This window comes from Thamnophis elegans, chromosome 1 (assembly GCF_009769535.1).
Source record: "Thamnophis elegans isolate rThaEle1 chromosome 1, rThaEle1.pri, whole genome shotgun sequence".
In the NCBI taxonomy this organism is placed as follows: domain Eukaryota; kingdom Metazoa; phylum Chordata; class Lepidosauria; order Squamata; family Colubridae; genus Thamnophis; species Thamnophis elegans.
Window position 1 is genome coordinate 179186786 of NC_045541.1, and position 25000 is coordinate 179211785.

Genomic DNA, 25000 nt, shown 5'->3' on the forward strand with positions numbered 1-25000 from the left:
GGTGGCGGGCTTGAAGGATTTTAAGCCTCTTTCTGCTTTAAATACCCCGCGTGGATGTTTAGCTGACTTAGGAAGAACCGCAGACAATTTGGGAATCGCAGGGAAGGCTTCAGGGTCTTTGGGGAAAAAAATAATAAAGAAAAATCATTTGTCCAGGATGCAATGAGATCTCCAGTCTTGGGCAGGGTGGGTGGGTTAGAACAGTGTTTCTCAACCTTGGCAACTTGAAGATGTCTGGACTTCAACTCCCAGAATTCCCCAGCCAGCAAATGCTGGCTGGGGAATTCTGGGAGTTGAAGTCCAGACATCTTCAAGTTGCCAAGGTTGAGAAACACTGGGTTAGAAGACCTCCAAGGTCCCTTCCAGCCCTAGGATTCTATGACTCTATGATTCTATGTCTATGAATCTATGGTTCTATGACTATAGTTCTATGATTCTAGACTCTGTGATTGTATGGCTAGGATTCTATACATCTATGATTCTATGATTATGATTCTATGTCTGTGAATCTATGGTTCTCTCTGTGCGTGTGTGTGTGTCTGTGTGTGTGTCTGTGTGTGTGTGTTGGGCAGCCATAGACATCTATACAATCAGTCAATCAATCAATCAATCAATCAATCAGACAAGGGCTGTGCACAGGCAGGGCTCAAATCTTCTTCCAGATAATTTTCACTGTATGCACATGCCTAAAAACCAGTGAAGTTTTATTCAAAAAGGACTCAAAATTTCCTTCTTTTCTTCCTCTCTCCCTCCTACCTTTCTGTTTTCTTTCTTTCTATTCCTTTTCTTTCCCTTCCTTCCCTCTCTCTTTTCTTTCTTTTTCTTGTTTTTCTTCCCTTTGCTTTCCTCCCTCTCCCCCTCCTGCCTTTCTTTCTCTTTTTCTCTTTCTTTCTTTTTCATCTTTCTATTCCTTTTCCTTCCTTTCCTCCCTTTTTCTTCCATCCTTCCTCTGTCCCTCTTTTTTCTTTCTTTTTCTTGTCTTTGTCTTTTTTCCTTCTTTTTCCTTTTCCTCCTTCCCCTCTCTCCCTCCTACCTTTCTTTTTTCTTTCTTTTCATTCCTTTTTCCCCTTCCTTCCTTTTCCTTCCTTCCTTCCCTCTCCCTCGTATCTTTTTTTCTTGTTTTTCTTCCCTTTGCTTTCCTCCCTCTCCCTCCTGCCTTTCTTTCTCTTTTTCCCTTTCTTTCTTTTTCATCTTTCTATTCCTTTTCCTTCCTTTCCTCCCTTTTTCTTCCATCCTTCCTCTGTCCCTCTTTTTTCTTTCTTTTTCTTGTCTTTGTCTTTTTTCCTTCTTTTTCCTTTCCTTCCTTCCTTCCTCTCTCCCTCCTACCTTTCTTTTTTCTTTCTTTCTATTCCTTTTCTTTCTTTTTCTTGTCTGTCTTTTTTCCTTATTTTTCCTTTCCTTCCTTCCTCTCTCCCTCCTACCTTCCTTTTTTCTTTCTTTTTATTCCTTTTCTTTCCCTTCCTTCCTTTTCCTTCCTTCCATCTCTCCCTTTTCTTTCTTTTTTTCTTATTTTGCTTCCTTTTCCTTCCCTCCCTCTCTCCTTCCTGCCTTTCTTTCTCTTTTTCTCTTCCTTTCTCATCTTTCTATTCCTTCCTTTCCTCCCTTTTTCTTCCATCCTTCCTCTGTCCCTACTTTTTCTTTTTCTTGTCTTTCTTTCATCTTTTTTCCTTCTTTTTACTTTCCTTTCCTTTCTTTCTTCCCTTTTTCATTTCCTTCCCCAGCAACGACCTTATGACTACGGCATTCCCATGGAGGTTGAAGTCACCTACATCCAGGATGGATTTTTAACGAACGACATTCTCCACGAAATGGTATATCCTCTTTCTCTCCATTCTCTTACTCAGGGACATTTGGTGGCACTGTGACCCAAGTACACCACTATTCTGTTATTTAAAAAAAGCTTATGGGGTCACAGAAATGAAATTTATAGGGGGGGGGGGTGACATCTCACAAGAAAACTGCCCGTTGCTGTGGATTTAACTCTAGAAAGGAGTTTCTCAACCTTGGTGACTTTAAGTCCTGTGGACTTCAACTCCCAGAATCCCCCAGCCAGCTGGCTGGGGGATTCTGGGAGTTGAAGTCCACAGGACTTAAAGTCACCAAGATTGGGAAACACTCCTTTCTAGATTATTACACTATATTGCCAAAAGTATTCACTCACCCCTCCAAATAATCAGAATCAGGTGTTCCAATCCCTTCCATGGCCACAAGTGTATAAAATCAAGTACCTAGGCATGCAGTCTGTTTTGACAAACATTGGTGAAAGAATGGGTGGCTCTCAGGAGCTCAGTGAATCCCAGCGTGGAACTGTGATAGGATGCCACCTGTGCAACAAATCCAGTCGTGAGATTTCCTCGCTCCTAAATATTCCACAGTCAACTGTCAGCTGTATTATAAGAACGTGGAAGTGTTTGGGAACGATAGCAACTCAGCCACAAAGTGGTAGGCCACGTGAACCCGTCCAACATCAGTGTGTGACCTCACAAATGCGCTTCTGGAAGAATGGTCAAAAATCCCCATAAACACACTCCTGAACGTTGTGCACAGCCTTCCCAGAAGAGTTGAAGCTGTTATAGCTGCAAAGGGTGGGCCGACGTCATATTGAGCCCTATGGATTAGGAATGGGATGTCACGTACAGTAAGTTCATATGCGAGGAAAGGCAGGGGAGCGAATACTTTTTTGGCAATATAGTGTATCTTTCAAGCTTGGCCCCTTTAGAAAGAGCTGTGGATTTCAACTCCCAGAATTCCCCAGTCAGCATAAGTTATGCCAGTTCTTGTACACAAGAACTGTTTCACACCCATTTTTGTAGCAATTGCTAAATGAATCTATTTTACCCAATGCGTGTTTTTTTTTTTGTTGGAAATTAGAAGTAAAGGTTGATTTCCAGCGAAAGAAAAGGTCATAAATTGTGGTCACATGTCTGTTGGGCACAGCAAATGCCCGTAAACGTGGACTGATTGCCACGTTTGCCCAAAATTCGATCCCATAACCGCAGGGATGGTGGTGTTGGCTGCCTGAACTCCAGAACCATGTCCTAAATTACAGCAGAGACGGAGGTCCATCGGAAGTCAGGACAGTCGTAAGTTGAGGACTGCCTGGAACTCGCCTAACAAGGGCAGGCCATTGTGTCTTTCCTTCCATTCTTTGTTTTCTAACCCGTTTCCAGATGCTGCTGGTGGAATTTTACAAAGGGGCACCTGACATGGTGAAGTTCCAGGATGCATGGAGTCAGGAACAGACCTACCTGGATAAACTCAAGGTAAGGACTCCTCTGTGCCACCTGTGGCACATGTGCCATAGTTTTGCCATCACAGACATAGAGTTACATACGGCTTCACAGTGCTTCACAGCCCTCTCTCAGCGGTTTACAGAGCCACTGCGCCACCAGAGTTAGAGACAGAGAGAGACAAAGAGGTGATAGATAGATAGATAGATAGATAGATAGATAGATAGATAGATAGATAGATAGATAGATAGATAGATAGATAGATAGACAGACAGACAGATAGACATAGAGAGAGAGAGAGAGAGAGAGAGAGAGAGAGAGAGAGATGATAGCAATACTGTTAGCAATAGCACTTAGACTTATATACCGCTTCTCAGTGCTTTCCAGCCCTCTCTAAGCGGTTTACAGAGTCAACAATCTGGGTCCTCATTTTACCGACCCATGAAGGATGGAAGGCTGAGTCATCCTTGAGCCGGTCAGAATCGAACTGCTGGCAGTGGGTAGAGTCAGCCTGCAATACTGCATTCTAACCACTGCACCACCAGAGTTAGAGACAGAGAGAGACAAAGAGGTGATAGATAGATAGATAGATAGATAGATAGATAGATAGATAGATAGATAGATAGATAGATAGATAGATAGATAGATAGATATAGATGATACAGAGATAGATAGATAGATAGATAGATAGATAAAGATAGAGATAGATAGATAGATGATAGATAGATAGATACATAGATAGTCAGAGATAGATAGATAGATAGATAGATAGATAGATAGATAGATAGATAGATAGATAGATAGATAGATAGATAGATAGATAGATAGATAGATAGATGATATATATCAGTGGTTCCCAAACCACTGCTGGCTGGAGAATTCTGGGAGTTGAAGTCCACAAGTCTTAAAGTTGCCAAGTTTGGGAACCACTGATATAGATATATAGATATAGATAGATAGATAGTTAGATAGACAGATAGACAGACAGACAGATGATAGCAGTACTTTTAGCAATATCACTTAGACTTATATATCGCTTCTCAGTGCTTTCCAGCCCTCTCTAAGCAGTTTACAGAGTCAACAATCTGGGTCCTCATTTTACCCACCTCAGAAGGATGGAAGACTGAATCAACCTTGAGCCTGGTGAGATTTGAACTGCCAAACTGAAGGCAGCTGGCAGTCAGCAGAAGTAGCCTACAGTACTGCCCTGAGTAACCATTGAGCCATCATGGTTCAATGTCCATAATAGGCACTTTGGCTGCAGTGCAGTCCCAAAACGTCTGATGGAGCACCATCACCATTGACAAAATCTCCATCGGTCAATTGCAAAAGACAGCTTTGCTTGGAACAGCTGACATCCTGGGACGTGATCAAAGCCGCTTTTGGCAACTGACTCAACTTTATGACGGTTTGTGGTATCCTGGGGGTCAGGTGATCCCCTTTTGCGAACCTTCTGACAAGCAAAGCCAAGGGGATAAGTCCAGGTTTACTTCTCAACCATGTGACCATCTTAACGAACTGCAGTGATTCTCTTAAACAGGAGTGGGAAGAAAGGTTGTGAAATAGGGGCGTGGCTGGCTGGAGAATGCTGGGAGTTGAAGTCCACCCATCTTCCCAGCTGCCAAAATTGAGAATCACCATCTTAAATCGAAGAAGAGCAATGAAGAGGTTTAAGGGTCTAAAGGATAAAACATAAGAACAGTTGCTGGAATTGGATAGGTCTAGTTTAATGAAAGGAAGGACTAGGGGGAGATACGATAGCAGTCTTCTAATATTTGAGGGGCTGCCACAAAGAACAGAAGTCAAACTATTCTCCAAAGCACCTGAAGGCAGGACAAGAAGCAATGGGTGGAAACTAATCGAGGAGAGAAGCAATCTGGAAGAATAATTTCCTGACAGAACAATTAATCAGTGGAACAACTTGCCTCCAGAAATTGTCAACGTTCCAACATTGGGAGTTTTTAAGAAGAGATTGGACAACCACTTGTCTGAAATGGTGTAGGATTTCCAGCCTGAGCAGGGGGCTGGACTAGGAGACCTCCAAGGTCCCTTCCAAGTCTGCTATTCTGTTCAATTCAATTCCATTCTATTCCTTATATATTTTCTATTCTTTCTGTTTCTATTCTATTCTCTAATTTCTATTCTATTCTCCTCCTTATTCCATATTATATTTTCTATTTTTTCCCTTTTCTATTTCTATTCTATTCTCCTTATTCCCTATTCTATTCTCTATTCTATTTCCTATTCTATTATTTCTATTTCTATTCTCCTCATTCCATATATTTTCTATTCTTTCTATTTCTATTCTATTCTCCTTATTCCCTATTCTATTTTCTATTCTTTCTATTTTCTATTCTATTCTCCTTATTCCCTATTCTATTTTCTATTCTATTCTCTAATTTCTATTCTAGTCTCCTTATTCCATATTATATTTTCTATTTTTTCCATTTTCTATTTCTATTCTATTCTCCTTATTCCCTATTCTATTCTCTATTCTATTTCCTATTCTATTCTATTATTTCTATTTCTATTCTCCTCACTCCATATATTTTCTATTCTTTCTCTTTCCTATTCTATTCTCTAATTTCTATTTCTATTCTAATTCCCTATTCTCTTCTCTAATTTCCAGTGCTATTCTAATTCTAATCCTCCTCCTTATACCCCATTCTCTTCTCTATTATTTCTATTCTATTTTCTATTTCTATTTCTAAATAAACTCTAACCTCCTATCTTTTCTTCAGGGCTCCTTGGCGTCTAGGACACCCAAGGATCAAGGTTTCGGAAATATCCTGGAACAAGTCTACGCTGCCCTCCAACACAGCAGCTGACGAAGCAGCTCTTCGAAGGGTCCCCGGGACTCAGGCCGAGGTCACAAACCTGCATTCGAGGCAGGATTTGAATCCAGAAGCGCAAGCCCGACATGCATCGGGGAAGGAAACAGGACGGGGTCGAAGTGGATCCTTTTTAATGGTTTTGAACTCAGCCGTTTCGCTGGGAAAGCGACATAAAAGTATCCCCGGATGTGTTAGGAAGTAGATCAGTGCGCCCGTTTTACAGATAGGCAAGTCGAGAGCTTCAATAACGTAATTTGGGAGGGATCGTCCAGAGATTTAGTTTGCCAATAGCACCATTAGGAACTTGTGTTTTCTACAACGTAAGCAGAGATGTAGCTCCCCCCTTATCAGCTTTGCCTGGAAATGTTGGGTTGGCCAGGAAAATATACCGGTTATGTGATGTATTTTGAGCAAATGGGCAGAGTTACCCTGTAGCAAAACGGATGGCTGATCAGTTTAATAAATAAATAAATAAATAATCTGAAATAGGACAGACTGGGGAAGCAAGGGAGGCGGCTACCAAAATCCTCTTAGAATGGGACAGGGAAGAAAATTAAAATAGGTTCGGAATCCCATTCTTAAAGAAAAATATATCTATATTGGTACCCAAGTTTGTCATCCGGCTTGACTGAAGGAAGAAGCAGAGATGCTGGGTTGGAGAATTATTTTCTTTTTTCCCCCCTTTTCTCTTTTTAAGCTTTTTCTCCCAAAAGTGAGGTTGCGGAAGGAAGCCCTTTGTAAACCCAGAAACACTGAACTCTTAAAAGATGGGAGAACTTCGGTGTTGGCCAAGATTGGGAAGATGTTTAAAGTTTAATAACATTTGTATGCCGTAGGACTCCGGGGGGGATTACAAATGGTCAACCCGCCGAAGAGAACCAGTCCTTAAAAAGGCCTTCGCTCAGGTGTAAACCATGATGATGTCCTGAAATATAAAACGTCAAGTTGATCGGCCAACAGAACATTTGCGTCTCAGGGTTGAACTGTGGGGGTCCTTGGTGCTCTCCGAGCTTGGTTGTCGTCTTGCAGGCGTTTCACGACCCAGCTAGGTAACATCATCAGTGCTAGAAGGGAGTGAGATTTGAGGAGGAGGACTGAGCTTGGCTGCTTTTTTTTTTTGCAGACCTTTCATTACCCAACTAGGTAACATCATCAGGGCCAGAGGTGGTATATGCTGCGGGCTCGCACCAGTTTGGGCTAACAGGTAGTGGCGGCGGGGCGAGGCTCCGCCCACCCACCCAGATGTCATCAATGCACGTCTGCGCATGCGCAGAAGGGGCGGGGTGCGCATTCCTGCTACTGAACTGGTAGTGAAGAAGAATACCATTACTGATCAGGGCTAGAAGAGAGAGGGCATTGTGGAGTGGAGGAAGAAGAGAATTATTTTGCTCTCTGTGCTTAGTTTTTTTCCCTTGAAGACATTTCATGACCCTACTAGGTAACATCCATGCCAGAAGGGAATGTGGGCTTTGCTGTCTGTTTACCTACTAATGCTGCCAAGTCGAACAAGCAAACAATTAACGACAGCCTGCTCAAGCAGCTATAGAACAAATAAATAAACTAAATCTTAAATCTTAAATCTTAAACAATACCAGCACAAGCCACTGGTATATAATAGCAGCAATAGCAGTAGACTTATATACCGCTTCATAGGGCTTTCAGGCCTCTCTAAGCGGTTTACAGAGAGTCAGCATATTGCCCCCAACAATCCGGGTCCTCATTTTACCCACCTCGGAAGGATGGAAGGCTGAGTCAACCCTGAGCCGGTGAGATTTGAACCGCTGAACTGCTGATCTAGCAGTAGCCTGCAGTGCTGCATTTAACCACTGCGCCACCTTGGCTCTTATATAAACAAATCCCTCTCTCCCTTCTAGCACTGATGAGGTTACCTAGTTGGGTAATGAAACACCTGCAAGAAAACCACCAAGCTCAGAGAGTATCAAAGCACCCCACGGTCCTCCTCCCTCCTCTTTGCAAACTCCACTCCCTTCGACCACTGATAATGTTACCTAGTTCGGTAACGAAACGCCTGCAAGAAAACCACCAAGTTCAAAGAGCACGAAGGACCTCACCGTCCCTCCTCCCGCTCTGCAAACTCCCCTCCCTTCTAGCACTGATGACGTTACCTAGTTCGGTATTGAAACGTCTTGAAGCTCAGAGGCCACCAAGGACCCCACAACGGATAAGTTATTGGTGAATGCAATTGATGGGGAGGGGGTTTCCTCTCCCAGAAGATTCGCTAGGGCGAAAGGACTAGAGAGAGGCTGTGTAGGCCTCCAATTAAATCAGAACGCCTTCGCTTTCAACCATTTAATACTTTTTGTTTTTATTTTCAAGGATACAAGTTTTATTTTTCTTTAATTCCAGAACAAAAATAAATGCATAAACAAGAAGAGGGTTTGTTTGTACATTTGTTTGATTCCCCACCTCCCTGCCAACCCTCAATAAAATTGTCCAGACTAAGAAAATACAAAGGACAGTTTTGACTCCATCTGAAGGAAGAGATGCCAGCACGCAGCCATGACGTTCAGCTGATTATTTACAAAATGCTTTTTTAATTTCCCCCCCCCCCCCTTGGTCCTGATAAGGGAGTGGAAGATGGGCAGAGAGATACAGAAGGCAGAGAATAATGTGAATTTACGAAACTGGTTAAACAAAGGAGGGGGGAAAATAAAACAGTATGAGGAGGCAGTTGTACGAAGATTATACCGAGCGAAGACGGGCGGGGATAAAAAAATATAGAAGCCACTTTTAGAAAACAGTTAAACAAGACCAGGGGTCTCCAAACGTGGCCATTTTAAGACTCGTGGACTTCGACTCCCAGAATCCCTCAGGCAGCCATGTTTGTTGGAAGGAATCCAAGATGGCTTCCTCAGCTTGGGCCAAGGTGGTGGACTACAAAGATTCCTCTCTATGATTTGCATCCCGTAGGACGGGTCTCCAACCTTGGCAACTTTAAGGCTTGTGGACTTCAACTCCCAGAATTCCGCTGGCTGTGGAATTCTGGGAGTTGAAGTCCACAAGTCTTAAAAGTTGCCAAGGTTGGAGACTCCTGCTGTAGGATGAATTATGGGACCAGGCACCCCACAAGTCTCTGGTCCCGTGACTGGAAGATGGATCTTCGTATCCCAGAACTTAGATGCTGGTGCCACTTATGGACCATGCTCTCCATGGTGGCTGGGAAGTCTTTCTGGGAGTTGAAGACCACTAGTCTTAAAAGTGTCCAAATTTGGAGATCCCTGAACAAGACCATTAGCCCTGCTGGACACATTCTTGAGTATGGAAGAGAGGCTAATTTTAAAACAAAATAAACCCATTTATACGCTCAGCCACATAACTGGTCAAAGGGTAGAGAAGGTGAAAGAAATATAGCTGGAATCCATGTGGGAAAGCCGGGAAGAATTAATCCCAAGTACTGATTTGATTGATTTCTCTGCAACCCCTCCCCAACCCACCCACCTCGCCTCCCATTAATTCCTCTTTTCCAAAGTTGGTGCTACCGCTGGCTCATCCTTAGCAAGCTGCCAGGGCTCTGGGTTCGAATCTCCTTAAAGCCCTTTTAGGGAAAAGAGGCGGGGGAGCTTAATTGTTGAATCGGTACGTTAGAAATTCAAATACAAGACTTATCCCCCACTTCCCAAAAGATGTCTGTCCCTCACAGCTGCAAACCCACCCACCCACCCTCTCCCCAAAATGATGGGCTAGATGAAAAGGACAGATGATGACTCTCACTTCCCCAAATAAGTGCCTTAGAAAAAATTGTGGGGAGCCGTTGGGTTGTGGGTGGGTGGTAGCACAGGTTTAGCAATCCACCCTATTTCTCTCCCCCACCCACCCACAACGCACACACACACACACAACCCCTAGTAAACTATGTGGAATTTAGCCCAGCTGCCTGCAGCGAGAAAGCACAAAGACCACGTTTAAATTGCCAGGAAAAGTGAAAAAAAAGTTGGAATATTTTCCCCCCTCCTCCAGATATCCGGCAGGATGTAGATCCCAGGGAGAAAGGAATCCTTTCCCAGGTCAATCCTGAATTTTTAAGGCAGTGTTTTTCAAGCTTGGACCCTTTAAGGAGGGGTGGACTTCAACTCCCAGAATTCCCCAATTCTGGGAATTGAAGTCCGCCCCTCCTTAAAGCGGCCACTGTTGAGAAACACTAATTCAAGGCCCCCAGTCAGCCCCAGCTTTCTCTTCAAGCCATGGATGCAGGCCAGTTTTGCCGTGGGACTCCGTTACCCACAAGTCCCCAGTTTCTTTGGCAGAAGCTGGGACACGGCTCTAAAAGTGCTTCCTGGTTTTCTTTTGTTGTTTTTTGTCTGTAGTGTAGGCGGATTCGTGGGGAGTTAACCTGAGCAGCTCGAAAGGCAGGAAGCCGAGAATGGATGCACCCACTGAGGATCTAATGCGGTGCCTTCAAGATGACGATGGATTGGTGGAGAGGTTTGAAGGACACCAAGATGGCTTCCTCTACTTGGGCCCAGGAGGCGGGGGCTGCAAATTTTGCATCTTGTGGGACGAATTATGGATACAGGCATCCCATAAGTCTCTGGTCCCGTGGTCGGAAGGTGGAATCTTCCCACCCCAGGTTGGTGTTCCACAGAAGGCGTGGTCCAGGTTGGGCCACCAAGATTCGAAACACTGAAAACTTTGGGACCAAGTCCTTCTAATCCCTCACGACTTAAGCCTTTGGGTATTGAACGACAATTCCCGGAACTGGATTGGTGATGCTGGCTAGGGGTTTCTGGGAATGGCGGCCAGACCTATCTGGAAAGGCCGTTCAGCGGAACGGAAGCTTAGCAGAAGCTCAAGGAGAACATGGGCAAGGAGAAGGGCCCTGATGGTGGAAGAGCCCATCTGTGACAAGGCAGACGGTGCATTTTCTTAACAAAGGTGATTGCTACTCCACGCAATGCCTGGAGCTAGCACAAACACGCACACACACACAGAACACACAATCCCCACAGACCTCTATTCTCTAAACAAGCCATCATCTTCCTTGATGGTCCTGGAGATGGTCCAAAAGCCACCAGGAGGACGTAGCTGAACCAACATGGAGGAGAGAGCTCCTTATACCCAATGGAAGCAGTTTACCGCCACTTTGTGCTTCTTAGACCCTAAAGCCCACCACATCCCCCCCCCCAAAGGGGTTTAGCCGCCCGGCTTGACTACAGCCTCCAGAACCGGCCCTTGGCACCTTTTCCAACAAGCTTCCCACCCAACCCCGAAGGGGGAAAATTAGTGTCAGATAGATCCCCCTACCCCTCTCATCCCTGGAATGTAAGGAAGGAACATCTCCATCCCCAGCTGTTGCGTTGGCCAGCCGGGAAGGGAGGAAGAGGAAGAGGAGGAAGGAGGACGGAAGAGCCACGGAGAGAAGGCCGGCAGCCGTTTCACTGAGGTAGCGGGACGAGGACTTCCACATAGTTGAGAGGGAAGAAGCCGGACTGGCCGTGGATCATGCCCTCGTACCAGTTCTCGTCGATTTGGTTGGTCAGCGTGATGATGTCGCCTTCTTTGAAGCCCAGCTCGCCGTCGTTCTCCGGCTCGAAGTCGTACAGCGCCTTGCAGCAGGGCTGGTCCAGGTGGGGGGCTGGAGGGGGTTGGGGGGGGAGAAGAGGAAAGGCGTTAGCCCAGAGGTACCCTTCCTTCAATCCACCAGCCTCAATTGATATCCCCATCAGAGGGATGGCCCCCATTTGCTGTCAAAGCGCATGGAAGACTGGGACTTGTAGTTCAAGAGGGAAATAAGACTTGTAGTTCAATGAATGAACTACATACAAGTGTGCCCTTGACTGGCTCAGAAGAGTGGGGGGAAAGACATGGGGCTTTTGGCTTTCGAAGTGTATGGAATGATGGGAAGTTTAGTTCCATGGAGAAATAGACATGTAATTCGATAAATGAACTACAAGGGGGGAAGACATGGGGCCTTGGGCTTTCAAAGCACATGGAATGCTGGGGCTTGTAGTTCCATAGGGAAATAGACTTTTAGTCCAATGAGTGAATTACAAGGGTGCCCTTGATTGGCTCACAAGGGGGAGAGACATGGGGCCTTTGGCTTTCTAAGTGTATGGAATGCTGGGAATTGTAGTTCCAAAATTGAGAATAGCTCCATTCAACCGACCTGGACTGGCTCAGAAGAGTGGAAGCCTTTAGCTGTCAAAGCGCATGGAATGCTGGGACTTGGAGTTCAATATGGAAATAGACTTGTAGTTCAATGGATGAATGCCCTTGGCTGACTCACAAATATGGCCTTTGGTCTTCAAAGTGCATGGAATGCTGGGGATTGTAGTACGAAAAATGAGAATAGCCCCATTCAACTGCCCTTCCTTGATTGGCTCACAAGGGTGGAAACCTGTCAAAGCGCATGGAATGCTGGGAGTTGGAGTTCAATGAATGGGAGGCGTGCCATTGCCTGGCAAGGGTGGAAGACACATGGCCTTTGAATCCCCAAGCGCAAGGCATGCTGGGGCTTGTAGTTCAACGAACTGGAGGAGCTCCACTCAACTGGAGATAGGTGGCATTTGACTGTCAAACATGGAAGGCTGGAACTTGTAGTCCAACAAACGGGAATATTACTATTCAACTACCATCGACTGGCTCAAGTTGAATAGATCAAGGCATGCTGGGACTTGTAGTCCAACGAACAGGAACAGCACCACTCAACCAATCTTGACTTGCTCTTAAGGGTGGAAAAATGGCTGTCAAAGTGCATGGAATGCTGGGACTTGTAGTCCAACAAACAAGCATAGTACTACTCAACCATGCTTGCCGGGCTCAAAAAGGTGGAAGACACCATGGCCTCTGGCTCTCAGTCAAGGCATGCTGGGACTTGTAGTCCAACGAATGGAAATAATGCCAGTCAACTTCCCTTGACTGGCTCACCAGGGTGGAGACATGGGGCCTTTCGTCTGTCAACATGCATAGAATGCAGGGACTTGTAGTCCAACAAATGGAAGCAGCACCATTCAACTCCTCCCTTTGTGGTTGAAAGCCACATGGGCTAGATTCTAGAACAAGAGTCTCTAAACTTGGCAACTTGTGGACTTCCTCTCCCAGAATTCAACTCCCGTGGCTGGTTGAGGAATTCTGGGAGTTGAAGTCCACAAGTCTTAAAGTTGCTGCAGTTTGAAGACCCGATCGAGATCAGTGCTGGTCAATACGTCATAAGTCATACAGCACCTTTTGCAGTATCTGGGACAGATAGGTAATGTTAAGAAATATGAAATATAATTGAATGTATGAATGAACGAATAAATAAATAAATGGGTGATTTAAGAAGTAGGAAATATAATTGAATGAATGAATGAATGTATGAATAAATAAATAAATAAATGATGAGCGATTTAAGAAATTTGAAACATACTTGAATGAATAATATGAATAAATAAATGACGGGTGATCTAAGGAATTTGAAACATACTTGAATGAATAATATGAATAAATAAATGACAGGTGATCTAAGGAATTTGAAACATACTTGAATGAATGTATGTATGAATGAATAAATGAATAAGTAAATGGGTGATTTAAGAAATATGAAATGTAATTGAATGAATGAATGGATGGATGAATAAATAAATAAATGATGGGTGATTTAAGAAATTTGAAACATACTCGAATTCATGTGTGAATAAATAAATAAATGATGGGCGATTTAAGAAATATGAAATGTAATTGAATGAATGGACGAATGAAAAATGCCCAACTCGATTCCGCGGGCAGGCTCCGCCCCTGAACAAAAGAGGAACAATTTCCCAGCTCCCCATAATCCAGGCCACCTTAAAATGCTCCCAGCCATGAATCATTTGCAGGAAAATAAACCAAGTTCAGAGGAGAACTTAATTGTTTCCACCCTGTGCTACGGGCTCTCTCTTGGAACTGCCTCTGTTGCGGCCATGAGGACTAGAAACCCGAGTCCTTTGAGCATCGGCTGAGATCCATGGACGCACACAGGAAGCCCCAGCTTCGGTTTCGTGCAGCAGGGGACGGGATGAAGGGGGAAAGCGAGAGTGGAGGGGTGGGTGGGTCTCGTGCATTCATGCAGGAAGGGTGGGGGGAGAGAGGGGAGGGGACAAGAGGGGAAAGCAGAAAGTTTATTTGGGGGGAGATGGGGGGAAAGCACTCACAAAATATCCTGCTGGGGGTCCGAGATGGCTTTTCGGATCGGAAGGAAGAAGAAGCTGCTTGCAAAAAGGAAACAATCAAACATGGAATAATAATAAAATAAAATAAAATAAAAACTGACATGCTCGCTCGCTCGCAAGCAGCCGTTCGGACACAAAAGATCTCTGCAGGCAACAACTCAAAACACATGAAGTAGTCCTCAACTTACAGCCATTCGTTTAGCGACCGTTCAGAGGGACAGCGGCCCCGAAAACAGCCACTTAGGACCGTGTTTCACGCTTACGACAGTTGCGGCATTTCCCCCCATCACATGATCATAACTGGGACGCCGGGCAAGGGACTCATATTTATGACGATCCCGGGGTCACGCGATCCCCTTTTGTGTGACCTTCTAAGGAGCAAAGTCAAGGGGGAAGCCGGGTTCACTTAAACACTATGTTACTCGTTTTAACGACTGCGGTGATCTGCTTAACGATGGTGGCAAGAAAGGTCGTAAAATGGGGGGCTTGCGGTCGTAAGTCGAGGACTACCTGCCTAGGGGAGGAGAGGAGCGTTCCGCGGGGCGACATGGAGAAGCAGCAACAGCAGAGGAGCCCACGGGGGACGGGCGAGGCTAGGGAGCCCCTCGTTCTCCCACCCACCTACCCCAAAACGGGAAGATTTCCAGTAATCGGGGAAATTTTGCAAGGATTGGGGATGTGGTCATAAGTCGAGGACTCCCTGTCACATTATTTTTTCCTGCCTAAAAGAAAGGCAAAATGTTCCAGCTATGAAATGGGCTGCTGAAAATGGAAAAAATATATACATTCTGCTTGAGGAGGTTGAGATGATGAAGTTCTTTGTCCCCCCCCCCCTCCTCAAGTGATTGGGGTATAACCTAGAGGGGCAGCTGGAAACTATCTAGTCCTACCTCTTGCTCAAGACAAGGGACTTGAGGCAGACTTTCCTTATGTCTCTAAGAAAAGGCTTCCTGGCCAGGAGGTTTTATTTATTTAATGTCTTTAAGAAGTAATCCAAGTTAATGCTCCATTGCACAACAACCCTGCGAGGTGGAGTGGGCTGAGAGAGAATGGTTGGCTCAAAGTCACCCAGTCGGCTCTCATGCTTAAGGCAGGACTAGAATTCACCCTCTCCTGGGGATTGGCCAGCAATCGCCCAGCCAGCTTTCATCTCCAAGACAGAGCAAGAACTCCCTGTCCCCTGGTGAAGGAGACAGGGTCACCCAGCTGGCTTTCATGCCTACGGCGGGACTAGAACTCACCGTCTCATGGTGATTGGCCCAAAATCACCAATTGACTTTTATGCCTAAGTTGGCTGAGGCGGAACTAGAATTCCCAATCTCCTGGTGATTGGCCCAAAGTCACCCAACCAGTTTTCATGCCTAAGGGGGGACTAGAACTCACCGTCTCCTGGTGATTGGCCCAAAGTCACCCAGCTGGCTTTCCTGCCTAAGGCGGGACTAGAACTCACCATCACCTGGTTTCTAATCCTGTGCCTTCCCCACTAGACCAATCTAGCTCAAATGCTCCTGTGGTTGAAACTGAACATCAACATGCAGCCTTCTTAAGATCCTAGATCTCTTGAAGGAGCAGCCCAGGCTTTTAAGAACAGCATTCAAAATGGATTCCCGCTAAACTCAGAAGGCAATTCATCAAATTGGGGACAACGACGACCTATTTTAAAATTTATTTTAGTCACTGCAGTAAGCTTTCGGTCAGTGTCCGACTGGTCCTTACCGGAGACTTTGGGCGCCTGGTTGCAAGAAAATCCACCGTTGGACTGATCCACAGTCTCTCCAAAATCGTAGGTTTCCCTGGGCTTCGGTTTATATTCTCGTTTGGGGCGTGATGAAGTGTCTCGCACTCTAGAAACCGGGAGAAAAAGACCACAATAGACCGTCAGTCCAAATAACAGAATATTTTTGAACGTGGGATTCGTTTTACAAATGGTTAGACAATAAAGGTAGAAATTTGAAGCTGCAAGAATACTGTTGAGGCCGACCAGTGGCCAGCAAAGCTGGCAGCAGATTCGGACAGCTAGGAGGTTGGGGAGGAACCTGGGCCAGTCCTGGAGTCTGGGGAAGGTTCTGATGAAGGCTCTGCGTCGGAGGCAGAGAGGGGGCCAGAGCTGTCCGACAGTTATCAGTTTCTTTCGGAGTCAGACATCAGTGAGGCAGAAGAACAGCTGGAGCCTGTTCCCAGTGTGCACAGTTGCTAGACAAAGGGAAGAGCTAAAGAACAGGGGTTGACTTGGGAGTAAGGCCACAGGTTGGCCCTCCCAGAGGAAATAAAAAAGGAGCAAAAGGGGAGTTTGCAGGATACAATTAGTTCGCTTAATTAGTTCGTGACTCTCCAAGATTCCTTGCCAAGTTTTGCAGATCTCGGCCTGGCAGCTCTCCAAGCCAGATAAGGTCTGTGACCGAAAATCCTCCCTCGAAAGACTTTGCTGGATGTGAAGGAGCAGAATTCACAGTCAATTAGTAAAAGGGATTTTTGTCAGGACAAGGAGTTGGTTTCATGCTCTTGGGAAGCCTCAGTCAGAACAAATATTACCATATACAAGTAAGTATTGTTATTATTATTATTGATATTATTTATAAGTAAATTGACCCAGACAATACACTGTATTGTATGCTCAAGAAAATATATAATAAATAAAATTTAAAAAAACGACAAGTTACATTAGCATTTCCTTGTTAATAAATAAAAGCAAATTCAAGATGTATTTCGATTAATAAAATGATGGCAATTTTTCAATGGTGAAAAATAAAGACGCTCTTGATTTGAAAAAAAAAAAGACCCCAAAACTCAGAATGTCAGAAACTCAGGGCAAGGATCAATCCTCCGTTCATGCGCAGTGGAGCTGAGCTGGGGCAAAGTGTGTCATAGGTTCGCCATCACGGCCATAGGAAGTCCTCAACTTACAACAGTGACTGAAGTTACAAAGGCACTGAAAAAAATGACTTACGACTGCTTTTCACACTTACGACCACTGCAGCATCCCTGCAGCTACGTGATCAGAATTCAGACACTTGGCAACTGACTCAAATTTATGACGGTTGAAATCCCGGGGACATGCGATCCCCTTTTGCGACCTTCTGACCGGCAAAGTTAATGGGGAAGCTGGATTCACTTAACAATTGTGTGACTCATTTAACAACGGCATCGATTCCCTTAACCACAAGAAATGGCAAGAAAGGTCGTAAAATGGGAGCAAAACTCACTTAACAGACATCTCAGTGACGGGAATATTGGCCTCCATTGTGGTCATAGGTCAAGGAATACCTGTATCAGATGGCGATTGCCAGGATACTGGTAGTCCTTGACGTATAACCATTCTGTCCTCGCACATACGACTGATAGATACTCCCTACAGTCATGTGATCAAAATTTAAGTGCAACCAGTGTGTATTTCCAACCAAGTGATCCCCACATTTGTGACCTTCCCGGCTGGCTTCCGGCCAGTAAAGCCAATGGGGGAAGCCGGATTCGTTTAACGACCTCACCAATTAGTTTACAACTGCACTGACTTGCCGAACGACAGTAGTTAAAAAAAGGCCGTGAAAACCGAGTGCCTCTGTGTCATTTAACAACTGCTCTGCTTAGCAACAGAAATTTTGGTCACTTCCCACGGTCGCTAAGCAAATGGTCATAAGTCGAGGAGCTACCTTTGAGAGAGCCCAGCCCCCCAACCCTCACTCCCAGCTGACCTGCGTTTCAGCTTTTCTGCCAACTCGTCTAGAATCTGCACAGCTTGCTTGTGGTAGTCGAGTTGGGCATCCACCAGAGCAGAAAGCTGACTCACTTGTTCGATCTGCAGCAAACACAAAGGACAATTCTGTTAGGAATTTAATCTAACGGTTGGGCTGGCAATATATAAATCATATAGCAATGCTGTATCTGTTTCTTTAAATCATACTGTAAAATGTGATTGGTTGCTGTTTCCTCAATCGGCCATAAGAGGGAGCCAGAATGACTGTTAGCTCTCTGTTTTGTTAGATGCTGGGCTGATCTGATCTGAGTGTTTTTGGAGGCTGGCTGTTAGAAAGTGCCGTGAGCTATTGTAAGTTTTGCAACTGCTAGCAAACTTTGAGTACCAGGCTGTTTATATGATACTGGACTATGTTATTTGGATTATCCCTTAACTGAAAGACATTGATGACTGACTGTCTTATCCGTGTATGACTTGGACTGTTTGAAGGACTCTGATACCTCTATTTCCACAAAAGTAAAAGCCTATTTCAACTGCAGTGTCTCTGTATGCTGGTTTGTGTGTTCTTCAACACAACTCTCACAACGCTTCTCTGAACGCACTCACTCTCCCAACAGGGAGCTTACCTAACAAATTCCAAATCACGGTTTGTTGAACTAGCCACAATGATCTTTCATTGCTGTTTGCTGCACCACCTTTAATCCTTTCCAAACGGTACAGGGCCATTTGGTTTTCATAGATACCAGGAATATCATAATTAAGAGCTTTTTTCCCCTTGTTTAGGTCTGACTTTAGAGTAAAGGTTCTCTTCGCACATATGTGCTAGTCGTCCTGACTCTAGGGGGCAGTGCTCATCTCCGTTTCAAAGCCAAACAGCCAGCGCTGTCTGAAGACGTCTCTGTGGTCATGTGGCCGGCATGACTAAACACCAAAGGTGCACAGAACACTATTACCTTCCCACCAAAGGTGGTTCCTATTTTTCTGCTTGCATTTTTTACGTGCTTTTGAACTGCTAGGTTGGCAGAAGCTGGTACAAGTAACGGGAGCTCACTCCGTTACACAGGCGCTAGGGATTCGAACCCCGAACTGCCGAACTTTCTGATAGATAAACTCAGTGTCTTAGCCACTGAAGTTAGAGTAGGGGAGATCCAATCCTGGCAACTTTAGGACCTGTGGACTTCAACTGTCAGAATTCCCTCATCAGCCATGGGGAATTTTTAGGGACTGCCAGAGAGAAGAGGGGGGTTACCTGTTCTCCAAAGCACCTGAAGGCAGGATAAGAAGAAGAATAGGTGGAAACTCATCAAGGAGAGAAGCAAACGGGAATTAAGGAGAAATTCTCTGACAGTGAAAACAATTAACCAGTGGAACAGCTTGCCACCAGAGTTGTGAATGCTCACTGGAGATTTTAAAGAAGAGATTGGATGGCTGTGTCTGAAATGACAAGAGGATCTCTTGCTTGGGCAGAGGGTTGGACTAGGAGACCTCCCGGATCCCTTCCATCTCTTTTCTGATTGATTGACTCCTTGTTGCCTTGGGTATTAGCTTAGAAGCCAGTGCTATAAGCCATGTCGTCATCCTGGACCTGGCTGGAATTAAACTAGGATGTGATATGTTTTGGGGCTTAATGTAACGTGAGAACCCGGCTCATTGATTCGCTAAGGGAGACAGTTTGGTTTAGTGGTTAAGACACCAGACTAGAAAGCGAGGGGATCATGAGTTCGAGTTGAAGTCCTGAAGTCATAAAATGGCCATAGTTCTCCACTTCTGGCCTATGGTATAGGACCATGATGGCAAACCTATGGCACACATGCTTGAGGGGGAGCGCAGGGGTGATAATGTGCCCCCCCCTTGCAGCTGATTTTTGGTCCCAGGAGGCTTCAGGGTGGCCTACTAGGCCCAAAAAGGGGGGTGGTGGAGGATTGTGGTGGGCCCCCCTCTGTGGCCTGTTTTTGGTCCCAGGAGGCTTCAGGGAGGCCTACTAGGCCCAAAAAGGGGGGGGGGATTGTGCCCCCCCCCCCGTGGCCCGTTTTGGTCCCAGGAGGCTTCAGGGAGGCCTACTAGGCCCAAAAAGGGAGGAGGATTGTGGGGCCCCCGTGGCCTGTTTTTGGTCCCAGGAGGCTTCAGGGAGGCCTACTAGGCCCCAAAAGGGGGGGGGGGTTGTGGCTGCCCCCCCTCTGAGGCCCGTTTTGGTCCCAGGAGGCTTCAGGGAGGCCTACTAGGCCCAAAAAGGGAGGAGGATTGTGGGGCCCCCGTGGCCTGTTTTTGGTCCCAGGAGGCTTCAGGGAGGCCTACTAGGCCCAAAAAGGGGGGGAGCATTGTGACGGGGGGCCCCTCTGTGGCCCGTTTTGGTCTCAGGAGGCTTCAGAGAGGCCTACTAGGCCCTAAAAGGGGGGAGGATTGTGCCCCCCCCCGTGGCCCGTTTTGGTCCCAGGAGACTTCAGGGAGGCCTACTAGGCCCAAAAAGGGAGGAGGATTGTGGGGGGCCCCGTGGCCTGTTTTTGGTCCCAGGAGGCTTCAGGGAGGCCTACTAGGCCCAAAAAGGGGGGGGGGAGGATTGTGGCGGCCCCCCTCTGTGGCCCGTTTTGGTCCCAGGAGGCTTCAGGGAGGCCTACTAGGCCCAAAACTGGGATCAGGTATATGTATCACATGTCCGTGTGCGTGTGTGTTGTGGGGAGGGGGTGTCACCCAGGCATGCACGGGGGTAGCAGGGAGGGTTGGTTGGTTGTGCGCACATACGCAGGTGTGTGTGGCGTGGGTGGGGTGTCACAGGCCCATTGCATTATGGGTGTTTTCAGCACGTGACGACCAAAAGGTTGGCCATCACTGGTAAAGGATTTCAACCTGGGATAACCTACGCCTCCAATTCTTTTTGCTCTTGGTTGCAAGGCATATACTTACGTCGGTCTCGAGAAGATTGTGCATACTCGTCTCGGCCACTTCCTTGGACTCTTCAAACTTCTCCAAAGCTTGTCGCAATTCTTCGTCGGGAATTTTCCCTTGGCGTTTCTTTTTGTAGTCAAAATCCAAACGTCGCCCTTCTAACTTTTTCAGGTGGTGCTTTTTGGGAGAGGAGGAAGGAGAAAAAGAGGAGTAAATAGTAACCAAAAAAGAAAAAAAGTAGAGATGGGGTACGCTCGGCTTTTCCAAGTTAAACTATTTTTGAATGCAAATTCTTCCAAATAAACGGTTGGTTACATTGGAGAATATTCTCCTGCACTGAGCTGGATTGGTTGTGCAACGAAATGACTCTGCAAATGGGATCATTTTGTTCAATTAATTACATCTGCATAATATTATGTAAGACATAATTTGCAGAATATGATATAAATACAGGGAGTCCAGGGCTTACCACCACAAATGAGCCAAAAATTTTCTTGCTAAGCTGAATGAGACATTTGCTAATTTTGCCCCATTTTACGCCCTTTCTTGCCATGGTTGTTAAGTGAATTTCTGCAGTTGTTTGTCAGATGGGGCAAAACCTGCTTAACAACTGTCTCGCTTAGCCACAGGAATGTTGGGTTCCATTTGGGTCATAAGGCAAGGAATATCTGTAGTTTCCACCTTATTTATTGATATTTTGGTGCTGATGTGACAATATCAAGATGAGAATGTAATATAAAATTAAAATCAATTAGATTTCAAGCTTCTGACTAATCAATTCAGGAAATAGAGGTACGACATCCAACAAGGGATCCCTTAAACCAAAGCCAGATTTTAAGGCCTTCCTGTAGATCAACCATAGCCCTTTTAAGATGGGTGGACTTCAACTCCCAGAATACCTGGCTGGGGTATTCTGGGAGTTGAAGTCCACCCGTCTTAAAAGGGCAATGGTTGTACCATCATGGTGGGATCCACAAGATCTCTTGTTCCTTTCAAGGACACGATCCCATCCAACGCTCTCTCCCCTTCCAAAATATCCCCTTCAGGAGATTACCTGGATCTCTTTCAAGTCCTTGTCGCACAAATTCTGAAGGGGATCGATGAAGTTCTGCTTGACCTCGATGTCCAGAGAATCCTTCACTTCGGCCAGACGCTTCATAGATTCGCCGGCGTCCAGCAGGGCGTCCCCTTTATCCGCCGGGAGAAAAGAGCAGATCCGTTGGGAATTGGGAGGCGAAGGGAAGAGAAGGGGATCGACTGTTCCTTATGAGCAAGGTTCACGCCTCAGAGATTTCTGACCCGGCCTATACAATCTATGAGGAGCATTGCTGAGAAGCCAATAATCAGGGATTGGGAAAGGATTAATCCTAGATCCCTCTGGTCAGAAGGATCAGGAAGGATCTATCGGAGTGATCTAAGGCAGTGGTCCCCAACCTTTTTATCGCCGCGGACCAGTCAGACGAGCCTCCCTCGGCCTTCCGGACCGGCGGGTGGGAAGGCGGCCATCCTGGGCGCGCGTTCCGCAGGGGGGGGGGGGCTTCCTTCACGCCAAGGCCGACAGCCCGCGAGGCCGCCCCGCCTCCTCCTCCTCGGCTGCCGGGGGAAGGGAGGGGGAACCGACCCCGCGATCCGCTCGCTCGGGCAGCCCTTTTTCCTCGCTGCAGTTCGGCGGGGGAAAAAGATGGCCCTGTGTCCTACTTCGGGCGGGCGGGCGGCTGGCGCGGCGGAGGCCGGCTGCTTCCGAGGGGGTGGGCCTCCGCGCCGCGCTCCATGAAGGGAAGAGGGGGAGAAGGCGGGCTGCGGCCGAAGGGCCCCCGAGAGCCCCGCCGGCCTGACACAAAAAGCGCTTCGGCGGAGCGGCGGGGGGGAGGGGCGGGAGGCAGGTGACACTCCAGGAGGGGGGGCAGAGCTGCGCCGCGAGTCTTACGTAAAGCCCCCCCTCCCCGCCTCGGTGGAGGAAAACATCTCCCACCTGGGTGGGGCTGCGCGCGAAGCGCCTCTCGGAACGGCGAAGCTCCCCAAGTTCCCCCGAAACGGCCGCGCTGCGCCCCTCCCCCCCGCAACCTTAGTTTCTCCTTGGGAGGAAAATGCAGCGCCGCCGCCCCCTCCTGCCACCCCCCTCGTCATTCCACGGGGCAGGCGGGCCGGGTGAGTCCGCGGACAAAGTTTCGTCTCCCAGGCAGCCTCCGCCAGCAGCATCCCAAGTTCGGGCCGAGGCCGCCGCCGCCGCCCCCTCCCTCCCGGGGCGAGCAGAGCAAGAGGGCGGGGGGGAGATCGGGCCTCCCCTCGCCCCCCCAGCCCCGCACATCTGGGGCGGCGGGGGGGGGCAGAGAAAGGGCGCGTTCATGAGGACTACAAAGTTGCAAATATGGCCCCCGGCGCTGCAGCGATCATGGCCCCCGGCCGCTGCACGGCCCGGTGCCAGGTACTCCACGGCCCGGCACCGGTCCGCGGACCGGGGGTTGGGGACCACTGATCTAAGGGGCTGAGGAGAACATGGTCAGAAGGATCAGGAGTGATCTATCGGAGTGATCTAAGGGGCTGAGGAGAACATGGTCAGAAGGATCAGGAAGGACCTATCGAAGTGATCTAAGGGTCTGAGGAGAACATGGCCAGAAGGATCAGGAAGGATCTATCGAAGTGATCTAAGGGGCTGAGGAGAACATGGTCAGAAGGATCAGGAAGGCTCTATCGAAGTGATCTAAGGGGCTGAAGAGAACATGGTCAGAAGGATCAGGAGGGACCTATCGGAGTGATCCAAGGGGCTGAGGAGAACATGGTCAGAATGATCAGGAGGGATCTATTGGAGTGATCTAAGGGGCTGAGGAGAACATGGTCAGAACGATCAGGAGGGATCTATCGGAGTGATCTAAGGGGCTGAGGAGAACATGGTCAGAAGATCAGGAGGGATCTATCGGAGTGATCTAAGGGTCTGAGGAGAACATGGTCAGAAGGATCAGGAAGGATCTATGACAATCCTAAACACTCAGAGAGCCATTTGGACCCGTTTCCCACAGAAAACACTGGGGGCCACAAAACCCTTCCCGTGCCTGACTATTTCCTGAGTGGCCACAAAACTAGCCTATGTAGTTGAATTAAATGTTCTGCTTTCTTCTGAAACTTTCCTTTTTCTTGGATTTATCCAGGGGTGGCCTACCACGGTCGAAAAACTCAATAAATTGCATGCTGGCAGGTGTCACCCATTGGCAGTTGTGACGCATATTTTGAGCAACAGGGAGCCACAGCAGAGGGATGAAAGAGCCACATGCGGCTCCAGAGCGGTGGGTTGCTGACCTCTGATCTATGAGAAGGTCTAAAGAAGAGATACTGTTAGAAACACTGGATTAGATGATCTCAGAAGTCTTTTGCAATCCTTACATTCTACGATTCTTGGATTTTGACCCCTCCCCACATATTACTTTGCCTAGATGGGAAGTCAGGCTGTGATTGAGAAGAGAAAAAGAATGGGCCTACTGTATTTTTCGGAGTATAAGACGCACCAAGATTTTGAAGAGGCAAATTTTTTTTAAAAAAAGTTTTTCCACTCTGCAGATCTCTCAAAAATGGCCCGTTTTTTGCAAACACGGGCCCATTTTTTGTAAAAAAAAAAAAAGGGGGGGGGAAACACATGCATAGCCTTTAGGAGGCTTGTAGAGTGCTCCTGGGGGCTGGGGGAGGGGCAAAAACGAGCAAAAAATGGCCTCTCTGGCCTCTCTCATTTTTGCCCTCCCAAGCCCCAAGAAGCACTCTAGAAGCCTCCTAAAGGCTATGCATGCCCTTTTTTGCAAAGGGGGCAGGGTTTCGGGAGGCCAAAAAATGCTGTATAAGACGCACCCCGATTTTCACCCTCTTTTTTGAGGGAAAAAGGTGCGTCTTATACTCTGAAAAATATGGTATATATAATAATCTCTCTTCTCCTTTTTCTGCGCAATGGATGACTCTAGTTTTATTTTCTCCCTGTTCCTCGGCTGATCATTATAAACAAATTAAAAATCATGATTTAAAACAGACCCAGACAATCCCACAAAAGCCTCTTTCTGCAACTCCTGAAGCCCTCCAAAGTGGCTGAGAAATTGTAAATTTTTAACCACTTGAGGAATCATCATACCCACCGCAGCTCAATTGCAAATTTAATGTAAATTTCATTCCATAATTTAAATTCAATCCAATGTCATTTTTGTTTGTCCCCTAGCCCCTTTATCCTGGGCCTATATT

General features: G+C 46.8%; 2 protein-coding genes across 5 annotated transcripts in view; one reads left to right on the forward strand and one right to left on the reverse strand.

The window, feature by feature from the left end:
* MPND (MPN domain containing) overlaps positions 1–7734 on the forward strand; it is a 36792-nt gene extending 29058 nt beyond the window's left edge. For both annotated transcript variants that reach the window (XM_032230781.1, XM_032230864.1), the window contains 3 exons: positions 1722–1811; positions 3171–3263; positions 5972–7734. In XM_032230781.1, the coding sequence (XP_032086672.1) occupies positions 1722–1811; positions 3171–3263; positions 5972–6058 (270 nt within the window). In that variant the 3' untranslated portion in view covers positions 6059–7734. The remainder of the gene's footprint in view (positions 1–1721; positions 1812–3170; positions 3264–5971) is intronic.
* Positions 7735–8629: 895 nt separating this feature from the next.
* Positions 8630–25000, reverse strand: part of SH3GL1 (SH3 domain containing GRB2 like 1, endophilin A2) — an 81802-nt gene continuing 65431 nt past the window's right edge. Inside the window, exons 5-10 of one of the 3 annotated variants that reach the window (XM_032231058.1) lie at positions 21840–21973; positions 20804–20962; positions 17901–18004; positions 15928–16055; positions 14194–14247; positions 8630–11657 (exon numbers count right to left, since the gene is read on the reverse strand). In XM_032231058.1, the coding sequence (XP_032086949.1) occupies positions 11458–11657; positions 14194–14247; positions 15928–16055; positions 17901–18004; positions 20804–20962; positions 21840–21973 (779 nt within the window). In that variant the 3' untranslated portion in view covers positions 8630–11457. Of the gene's footprint in view, positions 11658–14193; positions 14251–15927; positions 16056–17900; positions 18005–20803; positions 20963–21839; positions 21974–25000 lie in introns of all 3 variants that reach the window. The other 2 variants (XM_032230986.1, XM_032231136.1) reach the window with 2 other exon arrangements.